Source organism: Hipposideros armiger, unplaced genomic scaffold (assembly GCF_001890085.2).
Source record: "Hipposideros armiger isolate ML-2016 unplaced genomic scaffold, ASM189008v1 scaffold_131, whole genome shotgun sequence".
Classification (NCBI taxonomy): domain Eukaryota; kingdom Metazoa; phylum Chordata; class Mammalia; order Chiroptera; family Hipposideridae; genus Hipposideros; species Hipposideros armiger.
The window spans coordinates 636,383-661,450 of NW_017731481.1; the positions used below are offsets into that span (position 1 = coordinate 636,383).

General features: G+C 39.7%; 1 protein-coding gene across 3 annotated transcripts in view; it reads right to left on the reverse strand.

The window, feature by feature from the left end:
* The window catches only part of ZMAT4 (zinc finger matrin-type 4), a 378,829-nt gene that overhangs the window by 141,690 nt on the left and 212,071 nt on the right, over positions 1-25,068 (reverse strand). For all 3 annotated transcript variants that reach the window (XM_019649234.1, XM_019649235.1, XM_019649236.1), the window contains one exon: positions 20,848-21,004. In XM_019649234.1, coding sequence (XP_019504779.1) covers positions 20,848-21,004 — 157 coding nt within the window. The remainder of the gene's footprint in view (positions 1-20,847; positions 21,005-25,068) is intronic.

The window sequence follows — 25,068 nt, forward strand, 5'->3', positions numbered from 1 at the left end:
ACACACACACACACACAGACACACACACACTTTCTAGGCTTTAGGATAAATTAGTTCATTCTCACAAAAGATTTGGGGGATTTTGAAATAGTTCCAGCACTTAACTCATGTTAAAGGATGTGGTTTTCTCACCTAAGGCATTCTTATCCATAACACAAATTCTTCTGAGTTGTGTGATATTCTGCAGTTCATTCTATTACATCTGTTCTGTGTGTTTTCTTAAGGTGCCCCCAAATCCCCTTTGACTAATGGGGCAGCTTGAAGTTTAGGGAGATAAATCAATTAGTGTTGGGCCCCCTAATTAATAAGCAGCAAAGGAAATGGCCAAGACCAGATCTTCTGACTTGAATACAAGCACTGTATTTCAATGTCAACTAATTTCTAATGATGCTGGGAGCAATAGGCCAAGGAAACACACAAATTAACTCCAGAGTCAGAACACACTTCCTAGGCTTCAATACTTGTTCTCAGTGGGGATTATTTGGAAATAAGCATTGTCTCTAAAACAATTTTTCTGATTTCCAGACCTTATGATAAACTGCCTTCCCCCTCCTGCCCCTCTTTCTTCCTACCTTCAATCATATCAACAACAGTAGGAATTCTTCAGCAAGTATTACTGTTTTTTTGAAAATGCCGTTGACAGTTAAATTTTACTGGGCCATTCAGTGCTGGCCTGAGGAAATAGCTGTCAGTCTACACAGCTGTCAGTGTAGGCTGACAGCTCAATCTCCAAACAGTCCAACCTCTTCTGCAGGTAAATGCCTCAACTCAATGCAAACTGGGCAAAGTCAGGGCTCAAAACATTGATTTCCTTTGTTGCTCTCGCAAAGGATAGCGCTGCTTGTGTAAATTGTAGATACTCCACAAACGTGATGAATAAATGAAGACAAATACTAGCGCATTTCAATCACTGTCAACTCAGGGGGTTTTCAAGTTTTAATAAATAATGCATGAAAGCTAAAATGTAAACCTTTGATGGTTTCATTAAACTTACTTTAAAGGATTAAAAACCAATTAGATGTTGATAAATGAGGATAGATTAAATAAATTGTGGACATCTATAGTCTGAAATACCAGGCAGTAATCAAAAATGTGTTTCAGAAAAAAAGCTCAAGATACAACGTAAACTAAAAGATATGGTTTACATGTAAGATGTAAACCAAATTACTTATTATTAAATTATATACATACACATATAAAACCATACATAAAGACTAGAAGGCTATAAATAAAAACATTAGCAATGGTTATTTCTAAGTTGTGGATTCTGGGTAATTTTCTTTATGCTCATGGATATATACTCCTTGATGCAGAGGGAAAACATTTTTATTTTACCACTCATATATAGGCCACATTTCACGCTAACTTGTTTTAATGCAAAGTCTGAAAAACACTACTTATGGGACTTGTAGTTCCACAACCAGGTCTTAAATGAAATCTCAGAAGATTTTATTTGTAGTGAGTTATTTACTCATTTATTGTTAATTTGGGGAAAACAGGTTGGGAGAAAGCTGGCTAAGTTATAATATGATGTAAAAGGCCCTATTATATCTTCTATTTCTCCAAAAGACACAGGGAATAGCTGTTTTCCCAACATATAGCAGATCCCAAAATGGCTCTAATTATTTATATAAAATGAAATATCTCTTTTTCTTCTCATATGATGTATTTGGAAGTGAACTCTACTATCTAAGGTTGCATGATAGAAAAAAAAAGTGCTATTTCTTTTATGTCATTGAAGGAATTTAAATAGCTATAAAATATCCCATGTTCCAAAATATGTGCCATTAAACACTTCTGAGAATAAACAACGATGAGGATGACCTAACAAAAACATCATTCCAACTCAATTTTGTATCAACACTCTAAGAATAATCAGCTCATTAACGGGAATTGCTTCCTCACTCATGCTAAATTCATACATCATCAGTCTTCATTAATATTGTATTCATAGATCATTGATTTTCATTAATATAGAACTCCCTCTAGTTTCAGTCACTGATTAGATTCTAAATATCTTAAGTACGCCTGTTTTCTGCAGAACCCTAATCTTTGAAAATAAGCCATTAAATAGGATTTTAGAGGACATAAAAGTCCTTTTCTAACTTTTTCATGTTATTTGACAAAAGAACCCAAAGGCTGTGCTGCTCTACATTCTTCTATTCACTGAAAACAGGATACAATGTAAGTTCCACAAGGACAAGAACCTTTATCTGTTTTGTTCACTGATGTATCCCAGGTGTCCAGGACCAGGCTTGGCACATAGCAGGAGTTAAATAAACTCTTGTTAAATGAGGGGAGCAGCTAATTCTTCAGAAAGGTATGATGGGAGAGAAGGAATCATGGTTTCACTGTAGGACATTTTGCTAGTATGATGTGATAGCATCCTTCCATCTCTTAAAAACAGTTGTTACATTGTGGGTATACAGGCATACCTCGTTTTATTGCACTTCACGAATGCTGCATTTTTTTTACAAATGGAAAGCAAGACCCTCCACCAGCAAAAGATTGTGACTCGGGCTGGCTGACTGGCACGATGGTTAGGAACTGGCTTGGGACGCCAGAGGGCCCCGGTTTGGATCCCACATATGAAGGCCTGTAACGCTGCCCTCTACAGCTAAGATGCTGAATGGCAGCTCGAACTGGAGCTGGGCTATGGGTCACTGGTGGCGATGGCGTAGGCTGCAGCACCTGTGGCAGTGGGTTGCCATGGGCTACCATATGTAGCCAGCAGCCAGCTGTTCCCCAGCACTGTTCCCATCCCCCCAATTCCCCAATAAAAATCTTAAAAAAAAAAAAAGATTGTGACTCATTATACTGCAATACTTCACTGTGGTTGTCTGGAACCAAACCCACAATATCTCTCAGCTCTGTCCATAATGCGTTCATAGCATTTGGTTTTCAAACAGTTTTCAGTCAAGGTGATTTACTCCCTCTGAGTTCAGTGTCAGAATCTTTATTTATGGCCACAGTTTCCAAAATCTGCACAGGAGTTCCCTGGGATGATGCAGTGGTCATACAGGAGAGCCATAAGGTATTTTAAAATTCTGAGGTCTGTAAGATACCATGGGAACCACCATCTTGAGGTGGTTAAGTCAACATGAGATCCTACCGTCCTTTCAACGAGTTCATATTTCTGTGAAGCTGGATTTGTGGATGCTGCTGTGTACCTCCAATCCATCCAACCAATCAATAAGTAACAGGAAATAAAGGTGACAATACCCCTTCTAATTGTAAGATTTGAGGAGTTATGCAGGGCCCAACAAGCAAATGTATCCATTAGAAAGTGTGGTCACTTACGGAGAAATAGAAATATTAAGTATATGTGTGTTATTTTTCCAGATGGCTGCTAAATTATTAGGACATAAACACTTATTAAATTGTCTGGACACTAAGAGCTATGACATCATCCTACTATTGGATGCTTGAGCAAGAATCAATGGCCTGCTTTTTTGGGCACTGCTGGAATTACCTTTCCTCACAAACCTCAGACAAGAGGCAGAGATTCAGAAGGCCAGAGAGGGCTTCCCTGACAGGGACTCATTGAGTCACTGCCACGCCTACACCAGCCCCAGCAAGTATCATCCTTAGACGAGCGGGCTGGATGGCATCGCCCAGATCAGAAGCAGTATTACAAGGGGGGTGGTGAGCTGAAAGCTAGGATCTCATAGTAGCTTTTATTCTTTTAATTCTGCCATTATTCCCTGGCTTCACCTAATCCATACTCCATACTCAGGGGTGGGAATAATTTCCTTATCCAGCAGCATCAGCTATTCAGCTAGAGAGCCAGCTTCTCAGGCCATTTCTTATAGCCCATGAATAGTTATAGAGGATTCAAACATGAGAAGAGTGATCAGTGCCCAGAGCCCAGCGGGAGATAAAGTGCAAGCTGAGTTTAGAGGAAGACAGAGAGAAAGGGTGTGTGACCTGGGCTACAAGGAAGCTGAAACTTTAGAAGTAATTTTAGAGCGGTTAATACTGATACCATTCCTGAGTCCAAGGTGTGCATCTACACTTCTCTTCCCCTCAGCCAGCCTGCCGCCCCCAAAAAGGGGTCTCCCGATTTCTCCTTTCCACCTCAGTTGTGAGTTGCCATAAGCAATGATAAAAATTGTCTCTAATTTGTACTTAAAACTATGGCTATTAGCTATGCATATACTTTGACTGTATCTATTAGGATTTAATCCAGAAAGAAAGTACTTTATGTTAACTGTAACTTAGAAACTGCTAAATCCGAAGGTTTGATGCTATTCTGAGTCAGCTCTATAAAACCTCAAAGCAACTGTAGAATGTCTTGGGGTCAGATTGGAGCTGCTTTGCTCCATCATGCGAGGTGCCCCCCAGCGCTTGGATCAAGAGAACCCAGAGAGAGTATCAAATGCTTAAAGCAAGAAGGTTCTTTGGTCCGTCAGAATTTAAAGAGCTTTGCCCTACACCACTGCTTCTCATATTGAGCAATGAGGTTGGTGGGCAGAGGGTAACTAAATAAGGGAGAGGTTTTAGGCTAGATAAGACTTTGTAGATAAGTGTTAGAAAATCATTAGATAAACTCAATTCCTGGGGGAATAGAAAAGCCTACCCAGAGCCTGAATCATTTAGCTGTATTATCCATAATCATTAACTATGGCTTGACCACAACTGGCACACTTTGTTGCCATGCAGACACCGCCAAAAAGGGAGTGCATGAGAGACAATATAAACTATTTCTACTGAAGAATTTTTAGGAAAAACGTGCCTTTAACAGCCAGTGAGGATGACACTGAAAGCTTTCCACTCAAAGTGTGTGCCACAGACCGAGAGCCTCCACATCACCTGGCAGTTTATTAAAGATGCGAATCTCAGGTCCAGCCTTGGACCACTAGGTAAGAATCGAAATTTATGAGCATTTCAGTTGACTCCTATGTAAATTAAATTTGGAAAGTACTGAATTAGGATTCAGTGGTTCTCATCCCTGGCTGAGGGTTACAATAAGCTGAGAGACGTTAAATACATATGGATTCCAGGCCCCATCCTAGGCCAATTCAACCAGAATCTCTTGGCATGGGGCTTAACAATGGTAGGTTTTAAGGTTTGCAGGTGCTTCTAATGTGCAGCCAGGGTTGGGAACCATAGGACCGGAGGGACACCATCTGTGATGGGTCTCGCTCTCATCTCAAGCTTACCAAGCATCTGCGTTTTTCGTTTTATGCACTCACCTATATGTGCTGGCACCATGTTTCACATTAGGCATAGAACACCACCCCAGCCCTCCTGCAACTTGAAATCTGGAATGAAAATATTTTAACTAATTTCACAGAACCATTTTGTTATGTTGCATGAATTCTATAGTAGTCTATGTGCTTTCTTTAAAAAATCATAAGAGACAATAGGTATAAAGAAAATAACATGGGTTTTAAAATAAAATCAAAGCACAACTCGGGGTAGGGTTTTTAACTATTCTGATGTTTCCTAACATAAAATGCGGCTAATGATTCAACTTCATATCCTTGGCATGAGGATTAAAAGCGCCTGCTTGATAAAAGTAAATTCCCAAGCGTCCTGGCCATGGAGAAAACCAAGGCTAGAACCCAGATGTCCTGACTCCTCCCCCATGTTTTTCCACTTCCCCACACAGACATCAGTTCTGTCCAACCGGTACACAGGCTGACCTAGCAAAGGCCGGGAATGCGGTTAGCATGAGGCAAGGGCAGCGTTTGGGGAAAGTAAGTTAGAAAAACCTCGTCTACAGGCAGTGAAATATTCAAGTAACTAGTTATAACTTTGCAGTTACTACAACAAACATAATGTGTTATAGAATAATAGAAAGTACAAATAAGAGCCAGAGAAACGGCTTCAGGATGAAAGAGGTATGAGTGAGTAGTGGTTAAAGGATTTGGAATTACTTAACCAGAAGAAAGAAGGCAGAAGTACAACATAATAGCGCTTGAAAAAACATAGAGGATTATGGAATTCGGACTGATGACCAGCTATTTTCCAAAGCTGCTGAAAAAGGGAAATAGACTGAGCTTGGAACAGTATGCTTTTAGAAGAGAGGTAGTGTAAGGGTGTTAACGCATGATGTTAAACGTGCTTATTGCCCCCAAGGGAGGTTTGTAGAATGTAAGCATTATGAACATCCAGTGGTGGAGGGGAGAGCATTTCAATCACACTGGACGCTGGGACTTAGAGTTAAAGGAAATCTTATCAGGAACAGAGAGATGGATAAGATGATAAGTCAAGATTCTGTGAATTTCTAGCTATAACTTATTCTGCATCCTAGCTGCTGGATGAAACATAACATTATTTATTTTTTTTTGTAAAAAGTATAATTCTTGGGGCCGGCCGAGTAGCTCAGTTGGTTAAGAGCTCGCTCAAGAGTTTGAACTCTGAGCAACAGTGGTTCGATGCCCGGCCCGAGCTGAGCTGCCACTGAGCTGCCAACAGGTGGCAGTGTGGCTCAGCTAAAAAAAAAGTATAATTCTTAAAGACTAAATCATCAAGGTTAATCAAATGTACGGACATCTTTCTTTCTAACTTATTTTGACTAAAAAGAACCTCCCTTTCGTGTTAAAAAAGATCAATTAAAATGTTCATGTATACACCAGAGTTAGTTCTCACCTTCCCGGTCCATCAGCATTTTTGATATATTAGATTTACTAACTGAAAATGAATGGTCCAGGTATTAAGATTTCATATGCTCTGTTGACTGAAAGCAAAATAAAGGTGCCAATTAGCACTTTGCACTAATCAAGATATAATTACAGAGAGAATTCATGACTAGGCCATTCACCCCAGTCTCCTGTATCTCACAGTTAAGTGATCTCAGTAGGTAGCATAGAGCAGCAATCATGTCTTCAAATGACTGAGAACCCTTGGCTTCCAAAGACCTCCATATCATTCAGTTTTGAGGATTGTGCTCAGAAGTCCCAGATCATGTCTTCAGTCATAAGAATGGCTGCCTCAAAAAGGAATTGCCAAGGCTTAGTTGGGGCCCTTTAATCTCGCCTTTGCAATTCATGATACCTCCCAAAGTGGCCCAAATCCTGTTGAAAACCTTGGATGGATTTACAATCAAAGCCATACACTAGTTTGTGCTCAACAGACAATTGAAGTAAGTCACTTAGCAGGAAATCCTACACAAGAGAAGCAGCTTCTCTGAAGGCTGAGAGTAGAGTAAGGAAACATGAAATTTCATCTTTCTGTTTTCAGATGGGTAAACTTGCTTGAGGTCTGTGTGTCATGACAACTGATATAGCAGAAGAGCCTATTGAGAAATCAATTAATTGTCTTGCTTTCCTATAGACTCACTTCATAAAATGAGAGGTGTTTTCCATTGCATTCCAAACTGAAATTTAAGCCTTGAAGTCTGGTTTTCCCTACCCTCAGAATAGAATGAACAATGTATTTACTGTCTGAGAGGCAAAGGGATCTGAGTGTTCAAAGAGGGGTGTGTCTGATGTCAGGAAAGTAATTGCTTCTTAGGGTCTAGAAAAAAAGAGGGTTGCAAGTTCGGATAGAGAATGGGGCCTTGGCCTTTTCTTCCACGGCCTAGATTGGCACAGAGGAGATAGAATTATCAGTGGAAGTCATTGACCAGGAGGAATAAGTGAACATGCACAGAAAGGTGAGTGAGACGCATCCTAAGGAAGCCCTGGCTTCACCTCCAGCCTGTGAAGGCCCAGCACACAACAGCACCTGGGTGGTTGTAAAGTAGCCAGAGCCCACAGGCTGAGAGTCTTCTTTGAGGAAGCCTAATGCCTTTTGGCCCTGGCGTAGCCCAAAACAGGGAGAGGGTACCCAAAGAATGACCTATATTGGCCTTCCAACCAATCTTCAGGGATAGAGGACAAAAGTTATTTAAATTGATTTCAAAAATATAAAGAAATATGATATTTATTGCACTCAAGTGCTATCCAGTAATTCATACTTATTGCATCTGATTATTAAAGGACCAACTGAATATTAAGCAAGACTTGAAGTTGATGTTTAAATTATATAGGCATTTCAAAAGATGAGAGAATATAGTCTGGGGCATTTACTGCCAATTATTTTAGGTAGAATGTTTACAAGTACCTTCTCTATTTCATAGACTAGACAGTTTTTGGGTTCTTATTTTTAATAGATGACAAGAATTATTACCAGAAAATATCTCACTGAGTTTTTTCTGAATTGTAATGCATTCCATGTGTGAATTCCAAGTCCTAACCACATCTCCTATTGACAGTTTTTGAGTAAGCACAGGAAATTGATTATTTTATTGTTCTACTATATTTCTTCATAAAATTGTATTAAAGCACACTTTCTGGAATAAAGGTATAACCACATCATAAAACCTGCTGAAATCAACAACTGTCTTATGCCACAATTAGAACACCCAAAAGAGAAAAGTGATTTTAAGGTATTTAAAAGGATTTGTGAAAATCACCTCATTGTTAAAACTTTAATTCTATCCAATCATTGATTCTTTGTTTTATTGGTCAGTGAACATAAAACAAAAGAACAGTAGCTGTGATCTAATCATTTTTCCAAGCCTCTTATGACCCACAGTGTAAAAAAGTCGTGGCCAAAGAACTTAGCTCACCTTACATTGCTAATTCATTTAAACTCTATTCACTGTAGAGTAGTCAGCAGCCTGACCAATGTGGTTTCTTCTGATAGCATGGCACCATGGAAAACTTACTGCAAGGGAAGCCTCTTTGCCACAAGCCAGTTGCATCACCTTGGCAATGTTTGCACCTCTCTAGGCCTCAGTTTCTTTACCAGGAAAATAAGATCATTGAAATAATGGTTGGTACGCATTTTCCAAGCTCTGCAATTCTATGAATCTTTTACTTGTCGTATTTGTAAACATTCGAAAACCCAAAGACATCATCAGAACAAGTGCATTGATCTAGAGATGATGCCTTAGAACATGCTGGCTTTCCTAATTTAGAAGGAAATGCACTGCTATGAAGCTCTGCCTGTTTGACAAACTATTGTTTGCATCTATTAAAACAAGTATCTAGACAGGTTATGCCAGGCAAACCAAATAACCTGATTCAGATGAGAGAACTGCCATGGATTATAAAAATCTCATATGCAAATACGAGGTGCTGATTGAACCTGAAGTGCATGTATTATTCAAAATTTGAATTTATGTAACTTTAAAGCAGATCTAGAATACCCTGATCTTTATTCATTTAACAGAGAACTCAAATAAGCCATTCTGTTTGGCATCAAATTTATAGAAAAGCCATGAAGCTCTGTCTCTCTCATTTTTAATAGGATATAAGGAAGGAAAGAAAAGACCCAACACAATTTCAGAAGAGAAATAAATATACAATAAACACACTGAGACACAAGACAAGCAGAGTCGACAAGATCATTGCTTATCTGTCCCTTTTTCCACATTGTTTGCTATTCCTACAAATGAGAAATGCTTGCTTTAAGGTTTATAAATATCTGTCTTGGTTGCTTTATTGCTTCCAGTCATCTTAGTGAGAACCTTGGGGTTTGAACTGTGCTGTTCATTAGGTGAGCAAAAATCTACCATCATTTTATGAAGCATTATTTATTATCACTTAGAGATCAAGGGAAAGTCCTAAAATGGGGAATCATAAATCCTGGGTTCAAGTTCCAATTCTGCATTTTACTATGTAACACCACACAAGTTACTTTACCCTGCAGGGTCTCAGTTTCTTCATCAGTAAAACGGACATAATAACCCTTGATATTTTGTGTTCTTATGAAGATTAAATGAAACAATAAATGTGATGTTTTCAATATCATATCTTTACATTTATCAGTTAAGATCATTGATTTTATTACTGGATTCAGCTTAGCTTATTCAACTATAGTTTTATCACACTCCAGGGCCTTTAAACTATTAGGTATTTTTATTTTATTGTTGAGCAATGAACAGTCTTTTTGAAACTTATTTTTTATAAATGTAATAAATAGAAAGTAACTTTTGATATGTAGATAGTTGATTCTTGCTATTCATGGTAGTTCTGTTCTGTAAAATCTCCAAGTACACATTTAACAAATAGTGCACCATTGCTCCTCATGGAAATTTAGGGCTTAGGCTTCTGTGAGCCTGTTGTCACAACATTTTAATCAACTGATCAATATACTCGTAGAACCTTGTTTTATGTGTGCTTCTGTTTAAAGACACCATATATAGACTTGATTCGTTAACATTTAACATATATATTTGATTCAAAGCCAACAGTGCTATAACTTATGCCTGGATGAAGCTTATCTAAACACATGTTTATCTAAAACACATGTTTTCCCCAGAAGGCACGTCACAGCCTTCTTGAACTTAGGAACACTAGACAGCACTTCAGCACTATCCTTGGGAGCTATTTTAAATGGCAAAATCACCAACAAAAAACACAAAAATGCAAAGATAACTGGCACTAAATAGATTGCAAAATGGGCACTTTGTAGTATGAGAGTTGAAACTAGAAAGCAGAGGGTTGCCTTGTCAACCTTGGCTGAGAACATGCACATGAGGCAACTCAAAATTTTCACCACTTTGCATACACAGGTCTACAAATGACCACTAAAGTGCCATGAGTATTGATTTTGTGGTTACAAAAAAATTTTGGTGAGTAGGCAAATTCACAAATACAGAGTCTGCAAATAATGAGCACTGACCATGTGTGTGTATACTTACCTATATTTAATACATAACATATATTTATATTAACTATAATATACATATTTATATTCAATACTTAATCCTATGACAGGTACTATATTAAGTATTTTGCATATATCTTCCCCTTTATTATAATAATTATATAATGTAAGTATCACTATAATTTTTACCAATATGAAATTGAAGGTGAAGGAGTTAAAATAACTTGTAAAAGTTCACACAGATACAACCACAATTTAAAACTGGATCTGATTTCAGAGCCTATGTTCATATTTTACATTATTCTGTATTTTGCCTATTTTACCAGAAGAAAAGGAATTTTTTAAAATCAAACAAACGGACAGCCATGACACTTCCTATAAAATTGGAAAACTACTGCCTTTGATCATAATATTTAGCTGAAATTTAAATAACCAAGCTAACTTAATTTGAAAACAAAGCTTAAGATATGTAAATGCCTATCACTATACTAATGCATGCTTCCAATTTTCAGCCATCCAACAAATATTTATTAAATGACTACTATGTGCTCCGAGAGGTGTTCTGTGTGCCATTATCAACAGAGGGGTGATGCTGTGATGCAGGAGCACACCTCAGAACTACTTTCTATCCATCTTCTAACGTTGTTAAGACATATACACCACCACAGCAACTTCAGAATCTTAAGGGTCAAAAATGAAAGGGGATTGCTAAATTTGATGCCTGGGAATTACATAAAACAGTGTGTTCAATATCCACTTTTGCTAAGAATGATAGATGCATTCATAAAAGTTTATATGTGAAACAGTCACTTTAAAGGACAATGTATCAACCGGGATAGATTAGACTCTCATGCAATAACAAACAACCCCAACATATCATAATAAAGGTGTCTTTCTTGTTCTTACAAAGTCTAATGCAGGTTGAATAGCCCTTCTCCATCTTGTAGCCAAGTCTTAAAGTAATGCAAGTTATATCTCCTCACAATCAATTGAAAGTCTGGGGAATGTAGAAAGCAAATGAGTTCTGGATGAGTAATGCCTCTGCCGCAAACAAACAAATTTTCTTGTTAATTTTAAGTATACCTAACAATTAAGATTATGGGTAATCTTATATTACCCTTTGATTAATGGTAGATAATGGGGAATACCTGTCATTTAAAGCTTTTTTTTTTCTCTATGCTTCAAATTCCTTCTAAATAATTCATATTGTTTTCAATACAAATTTATAAGAACAATTAAATGATACTTTCTTTTAGGATTCTCAGTAAGAACTCAGTTTCATTCTTATTCCAATTATCTTGTTTATATGGGTTCATCGTAAAGAGAAATAGGGAATATTACTAGCCAGCAAGTACAATATCTGAGCGTGTGAACTTCGTCAGTTGCAATCACTTAAATGAAGGGGCTTGTGTACTGTGTAGAATAATGTGCCCCCAAAATCCATGTCCACTCAAAATTTCAGAATGTGAACTTTAGAAACAGGTCCTTTGCAGGTGTAACTAGTTAAACTGAGTCATACTGGATTAGGCTGGGCCCTGAATCCATTAACCGATGTCTTTATAAGAAGAGAAGAGGTCACACAGACACACAGGGAAGGTCATGTGACAACAGAGGCAGAGACTGAAGTGATACAGCTAGAATCCAAGGAAGAAGCCACCAGAAGGTAGGAAGAGGCAAGGAAGGGTTCTTCCCTAGAGCCTTCAGAGGGAGCCTGGCCCTGCTAACACCTTGATCTCAGACTTCTAGCCTTCAGATAAGATCTGAGATTTCAAATAAGAATTAAACATCGGGACATATAAGCATATTAAGATTATGGCAAAATAGAGTTATAATTTCCTCTGTTTAGTTTTCATAAATGTCTTTAAATTTTAGGCCTAGTGGATACATTTGCTATCACTCAAGTCTTGCAGCTTCTCTGGAGCACTTCCTTGTTCTTAACAAGGTGAGGGGGGTGTGGTCACTGGGTTCCCCTCAATCTCTATTCTTGAGGTACCTCCCTAAGGTACATCTCTCTAACTTTCCTCTGCTCTCAGTCTCATCTATCCACCAGCCCCTTCCCAGTGCCTACCCAGCTCCTCAAAGGTGCACGGCCCGGGAGAACACTTTCCTTTTATATGCACACCCACACCACCCCATTCTCTCCTTGCTGCCTCTCCCTCGAGATCATTCATTAACTAGGTCAGAGGTCTGCAAACTCTTCATGTAAAAGATCATGTAGCAAATATTTTAGGTTGTGTGGACTCTATGGTCCCTGTCATAACTACTCAACTCTGCCATTGTGGCACAAAAGCAGCCTAAACAGAATGCAAATGAATGAGTGTGGCAGTGTTCCAATACAACTTCATTTATGGATGCTGAAATATGAATTTTATGTTTTCCCTGCATCACAAAATATTCCTTTTTTTATTTTTGTAACCATCTAAAAACATAAAAACAATTTTTGACTTGCAGGCTACACAAAACAGGCAGCAGCAGGTCAGATTTGGTCCTCAGGCCCTGTTTTGCTAAGCCTAGATCTAGATCACTAGTCCTCAACTGGGGTCAACTTTGCCTTGTGGGAAACATTTGACAATATCTGGGGACATTTTGTATCATCACAACTAGTGGGGGTCACCTGGCACCTAAAGAGTAGAAGCCAAGGATACCACTAAACATCCTGTAGTTCACAGGACAGTCACCCACATCCCTAACCAAGAATTATCCAGTCAAAAATGTCAACACTATTCAGATTAGAAATGCTGATCTAGATGGATTCCTATAAGAAACTGAGAACCCTCTCTAACAAATCTCCATAGGTTATGCAGTTACTAAGACCTTATCTAAATTCCTCTCTTCAGATATCCTTCTCAGAACTCTCCAGGTACAATTATTTTAACTTTTCTTCAACATCTTATTGTATTTGTAGATCTTCATGTTGTGTTTATTGTAGTCATGTGCGTATGTTCCCTCCTCCTTTCATGGTAAACCTGAGAGGGTGTCTTATCCACTTTTATATTCCCAGGACACAGGGTATTTTGCTGAGAGGAACGGAGCTAAGAACATAATGAAATAAAACCTCCAGGTTATGAACCCTCTTAAGGCAGGTACCGGATGAAGGAATTTCAACTTTCATAGAGAAGCTACTTCTATCCCTTAGAGTGGATATTTTATGTCCTAGAATGTCAGCTTTGCTGCATGCTGATGGTCAGTTACCAATAAGATCTCATGCTGGATGCAGCATGAACTCGTTTTGGCTAGAAAGCCTGGTGAGACTGGAGCTGGCTGGGGCTCCATTCTAGAGCCAGATAGGACCTCCTGTACCACTCCTGGAGGCATCAGTGATGAATGGGCAAGTATCTGTTGATCTTGGAGGCAGAAGCTAAAAGCTGTATAGCATTACATGAGGATGGAACAGTTGAGGCCACGGAGACAATAATGGGTTTGGCAGAATCACCCAGCTCTGTGATTGCTCTGCCCTGCTCCCTCCTGGCATACCTGATGCACCTTGGGTTCCCAATTCAGCTTCCCTCCCCAGCTCCTGATTTTCTCTCACCCTTACCCTACTTTGCTCTTCCTATCTCACGGCTCTTCGCACCCACCCTAAGCCTCTGCACTAACTATGCTTCTTCTTCCTATGATTTTTGGCGTCAGCTCATCCACACCCAGGATGCCCTGGCCAACACCTTTAATGGCTTCCTACCCGCACACATCCAAGCCCTCAGAACACTATGCAAAGCCTCAGTGTCCAGCCTCTCTGGAACTCAGGCCATTTCTCCCATCCTCCAATTTAACCTAAGCTCAAATCCGGTCTCCTCTTTATTCCTGTTAGCTCCCACCTAAGCCCCCTCTCTGCCTAGTCACACTGGATTTACATCTTGTTTGGCAGATTTCTGTGGCTGTTTTGATTTTTCTCCTCCCCAAGGTTTCTGTGACCTTGTACCCTGTACTCATACTTGTCCTCAAGCAGAAACTGAACACCAGGGTACATTTTTCTGTCACTCTCTGTCAGGAAGGAGAACATGGCCTTGTGTATGGGAATGCAGCAAAATACAGAATAAGTGTGGACATGTTCCTCTGTGAGGAGTAATTACAGATCAAGTGGTAAAGGAAACTCGCCCAGTGGAAGCAGCCTTAAACAGCAGAAAACAATATTTTACGTGCAAAATTATACAACACAGAGTTCAAAGCAAATGAAAATAGCTTCATTTTCCTGTGTGGACAGAGCTAACACTTACTGAACTCTGATTGTGGCACTGTGATGAGCACTTTGTATTTATTAATCAGCAATTACAACCATCGTGGAAAGCCTGTCGTATAAGTAATAGCATTAGAACCATTGTAAAGACTCGGAAAAGGAGGTTCAAGCTAGTAAAATCTTCAGATAATGAGTGAGACCCAGATATGTCTGACTTCATAGCCCACTCTATATGAACTACAATTTCTAGTAGCCATGAGAGACTCCAGAGACTGGCTGAGACCTGAACTAAACCCTGGAAGGCGGGAGGGTTTAGATCCATGACAGGAAGAGGGAAAAGTCTTGGATATAGGATAGAGGGGGAAAAGGCACAATGAGCTAATGGTGCAGGGAAGCTGCCTAGCAGAGTATTTGAAAATGCGTGTTGAGAAGACAGGAAATAAGGTTAGAGATATACAAGAGCCAACTTGTGCAGCCCCTGCACGCTAGGAGGACTAACATGTCTTGGAGTCACATGACACAGTCACCAGAGGTTTTGCACAGTATAGTAATAAGTTTTGTTTTAGGAATAAGACCTGATACAAAGATATACCTTCGGACCCTCAGGAAATCCCTCACAACAGTTATGTCAATGTTACCTAAGTTGAATTTGAGGTTCCCCAAGATGAAGTATGTGAAATACACATAAAGGAGTGAGTGCCCTGTTTGGCTAAGTATTTACTTAGGTCAGTGTATTCATTTCCTGTGGTTGCTGTAATAAATTACCACAAATTTAGTGGCTTAAAATAACACAATTTTATTATATTACCATTTTGGGGGTCAGAAACCTTAATTCAATATGCAGCCTTAATTCCTCCTTGACTTGTAGCACAGGTTCTATGGATGAGGATGTGGACAACTTTGGATATGACCATTTAGTCCCCTAGAGTCATTGATCTCGCCTTTGGGGCTCCATCAAAGCTGACCTGTAGCCGTCTAACATACATCCTTATTGGCCACCCTGACAGCCCCTTGGAAGAAACAGCACAGCATAGTGCACAGGCACCCAGATGAAGCCATCATAAAGTGCAGCGCCTCAGGGCTCTGTCTGGTTACTCAACCTCTCCACTCTGCTGAAAGTACTCATCTTCGCCCACAGAGTCAACTCCCTGTGAGGGGCCTCTAGGGCCAATCCCAGCCTTGAGTAGGCAGGATTGGAGCAGCCTGACCTCTGAGGTTTGCATGCAGCTTCCAGCCCTTTTATCACTTTGTGTTTCTACTCTGAGCTTCTTCCATAGTCCTGAGATCTACATCCTCTTCTGGGCCTTCACTCTGGTGTCTGATTCCTTATTTTATTCTCTAGAGACCTTGAGTTCTTGTTTTGAAAATGACTTACTATTGCCTATACTTGCCAGTCCCCAGTCCTGCCCCCAGCTTGATGCCTGAGTTCCTCCTTCCTGATAAGTTTCCTTAATGCCAGAGCCCGTTTATCTCCTGAGTTCCATGGCCATCCCCTGCCCTTGAGTTCACAGACCCTGCTCCCTATACCCACCAGCACTGCCTCACTTTAGGGGGTAGCTCCAGTGCCAGGCCTGTCTCAGTTCATAGAACTCATCCTGGAAAGGTTTGTCTCCAGGACACACAACATAATGTCCTCGTGTGCTATTCCCAAGGCAGCGTTTGAACAGCCCCATGGTAATCAGGAAATCAGAGGCTTTGATAGAAGAAAGGAGTCAAGCTGTTCTCCCATATAAACTCATTTACCAAGTGCTCACCTGTGAATAACACAATACCTTCTACTTTTCAAAGCACTTTAAAATCTATTATTTGCTCTGTATAAGGGCCAGTGAGACAAATTCCTCCAATCTTAACTGACAGATGAGAAAGCTGAGATTGTAAAGGATAATGGAGCTATCAAAGATTACATAATGAGGCAGAGCTAGGGCCTGAGTTCCTATCTCCTGACTCCTCAGCCAGTATACTCTCTGCTATATTACATCAGTGGGTCAAGCCTGCAGAGTCTGGCTGGGAATCTCAGGGTTAGAAAGACTTTAATGTCGTTCAGGCTAACCATGTAATCTAGGGACTTTAAATGTCATCTAGGCTAATGTCATTATGCTGAAACCCCTCAGAAAATGCCCTGCCAAGTGGTTAGCCAGCTTCTGCTTCAATAGTTCCCACAGCCACAAACTTCACCTTTAAGTATCTCTGAATATTGATAAACTCTTCCTTATCTGGATCTCAGATCTAACATGCTACTTTTCTACTCACTCTTTGTTTATATCTGTTGCATCCAAGCACACACATGCATGTGTGCACACACACACCTACACACACATGCGCGTGCACGCGCGCACACACACACACACACACACACACACACACACCATGAATCTTTTTTTCCTCTGAGAAGCCTTCCAAAAGGTTAACCCCCAAGTAGTCATTATTCCATGCTTAACACCCCCTGCTTCTTTTACCCGTCCTCCAATGAAAGCATTTCCACGTCCTTCATTGTCCTGGCCTCTAGTCTCTGAGTCTCATCTAAATGCTTCTCACATTGTGGCAACTGACATGACTACGGCAACCTCAGTTTGGCCTCTGATCTTGGCAAGACCTCCATGTGGAGGTCTGCTGACCCTGTAAGAACGTGGTGGGTCCAGAGTGTTCCTCATGCTCTCATCTCACAGCAGGATCTAGGAAAGCATGCAGAACAGAGATTCGGAAACACACTAACCAAGAACTGGAACTGGGTTTTGTTCCAGTGGCTCTGCCAAGCATTTCAGAAATTCCAGTAAACATGCACCCATCTGAAGAAGGCAACTCAGATGACAACTAATACTGTGGAACACCCCGTTGATGCTTAATCAAGGTGCATCTTGGGTAGGAGGAAAGGTAATGATTCACAGGTAGTAGTTGCTCACCCTCATAGGATGAAATAGCTCAGGAGAAGCAGTGAGTCATGCTGCAAGTATTACCCAGAAATCACCATAGTTCAAGAGCCTATTATTCATGGAGGGGCAGTTTAAGCATCATACCGGAGCACAGGAATTGCTTCTCTCTGGTATCTTGATTCAGTTGGTTGGGTTTTATATGTTCTTTTTTTCCCCTTTTGTTTTCATTATAGAAGTAATTGGAAGCCAACCTGGTTGGTTAGGCAGAGCAGTTCCTAGATGTGCACAGGGCTTGGAGGGTGAAGTCCTTCAGGAATTGCTGCTGGGCCTGGCTGTAGGCAACAAGGAAACAGGGCAGGCAGTCCTGACACTATTCAAGGAGCTGAAGGGGCTGCACCTGGTGACTGAGGAAGCCAATGGCCTCGGTAACTTTTCTGGTGCCTCTTGGTCCTTATCCTTGTAGTAACTGAGTTGTACTTGAGACCAAGCTTCCACCTACATCCTACGTCTGGGAATCAGGTTCCTAATTTGTTTCTTATACTTGGTTTCCAGCCCAGTACTCTTGTCTTAAACAACAGTGCCCTGATGCACTCCTAACAGCCCATACTTTCCCTGGAATCCCAGGACTGCCACCAGGGCCCTGCTACCACCTGCCAGGCTTTCTTTATGTCAGTATCCAGCTTGAGTCTCTGCAGGATCTCTGTACACAGGTTCTCCATTGCTAGTTTCTACCCTCCTATCAAGCCCTCAAACCCTCACCCTGTGCCACACTGCTATGCCTATCGTTTGCTTATACTTGTACCCAATGACTCACCTCCTTCTAGCAGGACACATTGCTTCATTTGCTCCCGCAAACGAACCCAACCCAAGCCTCAAGACCAATTTAGCTTCCCAGACTCTCCATTCGACCTGGTGCTGCCACTTTTCAAGATTCTCTTAGCTCAAACCAGCTTCAAAGGAGAATGGGTGAGAGGATGAGCTGCAGAAGAGTGGTGGGCAACCTGGGAGCTCTGAGCTACATGAGAAAGGGGGATGCTGGCAAAGGGCAACTAGAATCTGTTTCCCCAACCCAAAACGCAAGCTGTTTGCGCTGCTTTACCCCCTCCTCCTCCTCCTCCCCATTCCCAATCCTTTTTTACCGACCCAGCAACCTGGTTTCTGTCACAGTGAGGACTGGGCCAGCCAGCTCTGTGGACACCAAAACAAAGTCACTAAGTAAAGATTTTAGTTTAAGTACTTTTGATTTTTCATTTGGAATATTGATGGCAACTAACAAACTACACTCAAGTTATATTTACAGCTCTGAGGGTATTTGGATTCAGGAAAAAAAAAACTCGTGCTTGGTTATCTTGAGGATGTATTTAAATTCACAAAGAACTATTCTTGCCATTTTTTTAATGGAAATAATAGCTCCCAGGTTGCTAATTAAAGTGATAAACAAAGGTACAGCTTCTCTTCCATCACTACTTCCAAAATTAAATTTAATCCTCTGCTTAGGCAGAGAGACCAAATGGGCTAATTGTTTGTTCATGGAAAACAGATAAAAATGTTCCAGTGACTTTCTTTGAGGTACTTATTTTAAGAGATTTGAAAGTGAGTAGGTTACAAGGTGAGTATCCAAACTTTTAAAGTGCAAGAATCACAAGTTTCAACTAAGCTGCTGTTTATCAAATGATAATACATGGAGTGTGCCCCCAAATAAGTTGAGCTTGTCACCAGATTTCATGTTTCACAAACCCATCCTTTATCTGAATGTCATAGCCACCTTTGCAAAAACAATACTCACTAGTTAAACTAAGCCGAAAAATGTAGCGAAAGATTCCTTGCTATTCTCTAGGTAAAAGAATATCTTTTTCTTAAGAAAAACACTGCTGAGGATAAAAGCCAAGTATTGTTTTAGACATTCTCCAATTTTCAAAATACCATTTAAAAAAGAATTACACCTACGATTTATGCACAATTCATAAGACAGCAAGATAAAATGAACTGCTAGATTTTAATAGCATTGAAAGAGTAGACATCATGAAATGCACCCCCCACTTCTTGGGATTATAACCTAGTAACATCTTTCCCACAATGTAAACCTTTTCCAAATAGCCTACTTTGATTAAATTAGAATAGTATTTTTAGTGTCATAATTTGATAGACTTCTGAAGAATCTTTTTTAGGTAAGCACCTAGAAGGTCAAATGTTATCAACTTTTTAAAGCTTTTTTATTGTGAATGTTAATAGGTTTTAATCACAGGAATGTCATCTCATAAAGTAGATGAAATACATTTGCGACGAAATGGATGGACCTTAGGTGCTAAGTGAAATCAGTCATATGAAAAAGGACAAAAACTGTATGATTTTTACTCATAAGTGGAATATAAAATAAACAAAACAAAACAAAAAACAAAACTCATAGATGCAGACAGCAGATTGGTGGTTACCAGAGGAGCAGGGAGATGAGGGGGAGGGCGCAATGAGTAAAGGAGGTCAAATGTACGTGATGGATAGACACTGGACTTCTGGCGGTGTGCACGTGAAACTCATACAGTGTTATTAACCACTGTTACCTCAATAAAGAAATAAACAAGTCCTAATGGATTATGAACTTTATAACAAATAATATTTAACTTCTGAAAATAAGGGCTCAAGATTAATATTTAAAACACCATATCTATATTTTCATATTCTAAATAGAAAATTGTCTTTAAAAAACAACTCAGTTGTCTGCAAACAAGGGTATTTTTAAAAACAACAGTTTTCCTGCTCTCCACCCCCACAAAGGTAAGGACAGGATGATACCCTGTGTTATACAGGCCTAGGTAGGGAATGTACCTGATATACACACACTCTCCATTATATTATACATACTAATTATAGACTGAGCTAGGGGAAAACTGTGTTCTTTGCATAATAGGCATGATATCTTACATAATATGTAATAAATATGACAGACAACACCTTCCGAAGATGCAGGCTGCTGAATTACTAATTTGAAGGCACCAGGCTGAGAATGAGCACCTGCTATTGGATTTAATAGTCTATGACAGTAAGGTCTTCGGGGCTACCTACCCCTCCCTTAGGTTTGGAAGGACAGCTTCCATTAGCCTCTGATTCTGCCAGCTGCCTCTGAAGCAAGAGCCGGATAACGGGGACAGGCAAACGGCTTGAACTTCAGCATCTCCCCGCAATTACTGTTCTCACACATACCTGTGGTCTTGAGTGGAGTTTTCTCTCCTAGCAACAGTTTTAACCTTTTGGCATGGATTTTGCCTTGATAATGTGAGTCAGCCACCACCGCTGAGGTAAAAGACATGTTACAGAGTGTGCAGCATTTGTTCTTGTCCACCATATCAGCATCACTTCCCTGCCAGGGAGGAAGAAAAAAAATAACATTAAAGAGAATCCCAAATCTTAAGGTTTCTTTTTTCCCCATTTCATTCTGTTGCAAATGCTATTGACCACAGATGTCCTTATTGAAATGTCTCGTTTTTTTGTTCTGCAATCACTTTTTTCCTTTATGACAATCATCATCAAAAAAACTTACTCAGTTACTGACTTCAACTCACATTTATTTTTAGTGGCTGCTATTGCCAGGCAGGACAAATGTGCAGATACGAATTATCTGTAGAAAAAATGGGGCCCACAATTAGGCGAAAACACATTGTGTCTGGCACCATGAGGAAAAGCCTCTAACAGCACCTGTTATACTCATTAAAGCAGGTAAAATATCAGAGTTTAGATGGCCTAAATTATTTAGCAGAAATTATCATTTGACATTCAGCTCGGCATTTGACCAGATTTAGCCTCACCAGGCTACAAGGCATGGGTTCAAAAAGTTTTTAAAGATTTATTCAAGGCATTTAACATATTTCATAATTAACTCGAATATGTATCATAAAGCTACAATGATCATGCTGGCTGAATTTTCTAGGAGAGTTTTTATAATTTTCCTTTTCTTCAAGAAGGTGATTAGTTAAATGCTGCACAAAATACTTAAATCCAGCTTGATTCTTATTCTTTTGTAAGCGATAAAAATGAGTCATGATTCAGAAAAAACTAAATCCTTTGTCAAGCCATGTGACCAAGCTATTGTGCACACAGATCATCAATTACCTATATTATGCAAGGGGAAGATTAATCCATTGGCTCCCCTTTTGCCTAGTTAGAAATTGAGGGTAAAGTGGACTCTCAGATAAGGAGTTAATCTATTCCTTCACGGAACAGCAATAGCAAAGCACCTCTTTGTTAAAGGAGTAAGCCCAGGATGAGTATCTGGCCCCACAATAGGAACTTCTCTTATTCCCAGCAAGCCCAGAGAATGCAACTTAAAATGGTATGGGGAGAAGGCTGAGGGTGGAGATGGGATGGAGAAAGGGGACTACACTATGTATTTTTCTGCATAATAATATGTCCAGACTGCTGGAGAGAGTGCTGCCTTGCAAATTATGTGGCAGTTAGAAAACAAACTCTTTCCTTTTTAAGGCATTAGTCTGTAATTTCTCTGATAATTAGTGCTAGTCCTTGGGAGGAGTGGTGTGTGTGTGTGTGTGTGTGTGTGTGTGTGTGTGTGTGTGTGTGTGTGTGTGTGTATGTATGTGTTTTCCAGGAAGCTGGCCTGTAGTTCAGGGGAAGAGGGGAAGAGAGAGACCTCAGAAGGGATTCTGTGTGATTTGGAGTTACAAAGCCCCACTTACTGCAATTTATTCTCTTGACATTAGAATATGAGAGTGTCCCCCCTTTATTATAGTTAAAGAGTGAGATCTTAGGAAACATACTGCTAGGGATTGTGGGGGCAGGCAGTGAGACAAAACGGATCTTGTGAGGAGAGGAGGGGCTCTCTTAGAAGTCCTCTCCTGGAGAGGGACTCACCTTAGGGCAGGACACCTGGGTAGGCACTGAGGCTGTGTCCACTGAGTATGCCCTTGCTGAGGGTTTAAGTCTGATGTGGTTTGAGTTTTCCCCTCAATAAAAAAGCAGAAAGGGTCAATAAATACTTTTATGCCCTTGTGTGGTATACTGTGAAGACTGACTGGGTCAGGCAGTAAAAAAAAGGAGTTGGTTTCCCCTCACCTACCTCTCCAACCAAGGCTGGAAGATGCCACAGAACCCATGGAAGGGATAGAGCCCAAGAATGCCAGGAAATGACAAGTCAAGGAGTTACTGAAGGGTTAAAGCTTAGTAAGTCAGGAGTGGATCGCTCAGGAGGGATGAAAGACCAAACTGGTACCTTGCCATTATGTGTTAAAAGATATCGGTACTACATTAATTTTAATTAAAAAAAAGGAAGGTTGTCAAGGTGAAAGTGCATGCTTGCTTGGATAACCCATTTTATACCTACTTGTGATGATATATATCAAGGTATGTAATTTTTCTTCAAATTATACACAAGATCACAAGCCAAATTTTAACCCACAATCTATACCCATTTAGAATCTGTGCATCCCTTCTGCCACTTCCAGTGAAAGTACCAGTCAAGCCTGGCCTCAGAAACTAGTCCTTCTTTGCTGTAGTTCTAACATGTAGACATTTGTAAAGAAAGGCTGAAACCCAGAAACAGGGGCTAGTATCATTGCAGTACATATACTCAGAACTAGTTTCCAGGGCAAAGAATTGCCCTTAAAGTGGATAATAATCAATAGATTTGTGGCATTAATTCATTCAACACATTTTTAAAGAATCTACAAATTTGTTAGATTCTGTGTTAAATAGATATGACTCTGCTCACTGTTAACAAGGAGATTGGAACCAGTAGGATTGGAGAAGGCAGACAGAAAATAAAAGGAAAGTATTATAATCAAGGAAGCAGAATCTTCTCTTGGGTTCACACCCTCCCAATTGTAAGGTAAAAATACCATTAATATAATCTAAGCCCATTTGTGTGGATTTTCATTTTCAAGCCTTTCTCATGCGTAGAAGATCCTTCCTCATCACTTCTTGTATAAAATAGTCTTTCCAGAATCTGTCTTCATGCCTCCATTTAGTCATCACTTCTTGAGATAGAGATGCTTCTGACACTTCTACTGTCCTGCAGAAGTGAACACTAGCCTTTGGGTCTTCTATCTGTCCTGTACATACTTATTTTATAATAGAACACCAATTATTACATTTATGTGTTTTCATATTTGTTTCCCTCATGAGCATCTAGCACAATGCTTTTCACACAGGAGACTTCAGTTATTTACTGAATGAATGGAAATTGGGTTGTGAGGTGAATAAATTTACATGACATGACATAAAAGTCAAAAGAGGAGGCAGGTAACACATGGAAGTCCAGTTGTCACCCCAAATCTTTCAGACTCACAGGAAGATGGCCAGAAAAAGAACCAGAGGTATCAACAATTTAAAAAATAACTTGAGGATTCAAGTAGGGGGACATTTTCCCAAAATTTATGTTCATTTCATCATAGTTTTAATATATATTCCTGGATTTCTGCTTTCCTGGACAATTTCATTCACATCATCATATAGGAGAATCAAAGGATATTAGAAGAGAACCAATTGTAATGCAAGTTAATATTACGGAATGTAGTTATGCCATAGTTGTAGAAGAGGAGCCAAGAAAGTTTACCTACCTAACAATAGAAGGGTTAAGATGCCCTGAGAAATTAGACAGCCTTTGAGACCATCAGGACATGCTTACAGGATATTTTACTAAAGGAGCCAATGTAATTTACATGATGCAATTATAAATAACACCAACTCTGACTACTCTAATGACCCTACTGTAAAAACAAATACCTAGAAAGAAATCTTGATATTAACCAAGTGCCTGAAAAGTGCTAGAATTTAATTGTGTATTCTTGGCTATGTAAATTCCAAATTAATGGCTCCTTGCAGCTACAGATCATATAATCTGTATTGGCATCTCCCACTGCACCCAGAGCAATGTTGATAGATGGCCCAGGATAGAACTCCATAAAGTTTGATGAACTGACCTCAATATTTAAAGTTTCTGGCTTAAAGAACTGAGAACGGCCCCAAGCTATCAAGTAAATGAAGAGGGAACCTAAGATTGTCTGAAAACGGATTTCAAACTGGAGGCAATAATTAAGTCAGACTTTTTCAGTGCAATGTTCACATTGCTGAAACAAAAAATATATATATATTTGTGAAGTATCCTAAGGCTGCTTATTCAAAGCATTTTGCAAAGTTAAGAAGTTTTCATAAGAATTCAGTCACAGTGAAAAACCCTGGATGATTCTGGCCAGAAGTCAGACTTTTCCCTCAAAAATTTTTGTTTTTTTTTTATTAATTCAGATCATTGCCTTCATTCTCTTATACTTTAAGTGAACATAAAAAGCCTAAGAGATATTTATTCAAAAAATATGCTAAATCTCAGTAAGAACATCAAGAGTCAAGAGTCTATGGTACTTCAGCCACAGCTCGCTCTCTCTCTCTCTCTCTCTCTCTCTCTCTCTCTCTCTCTCT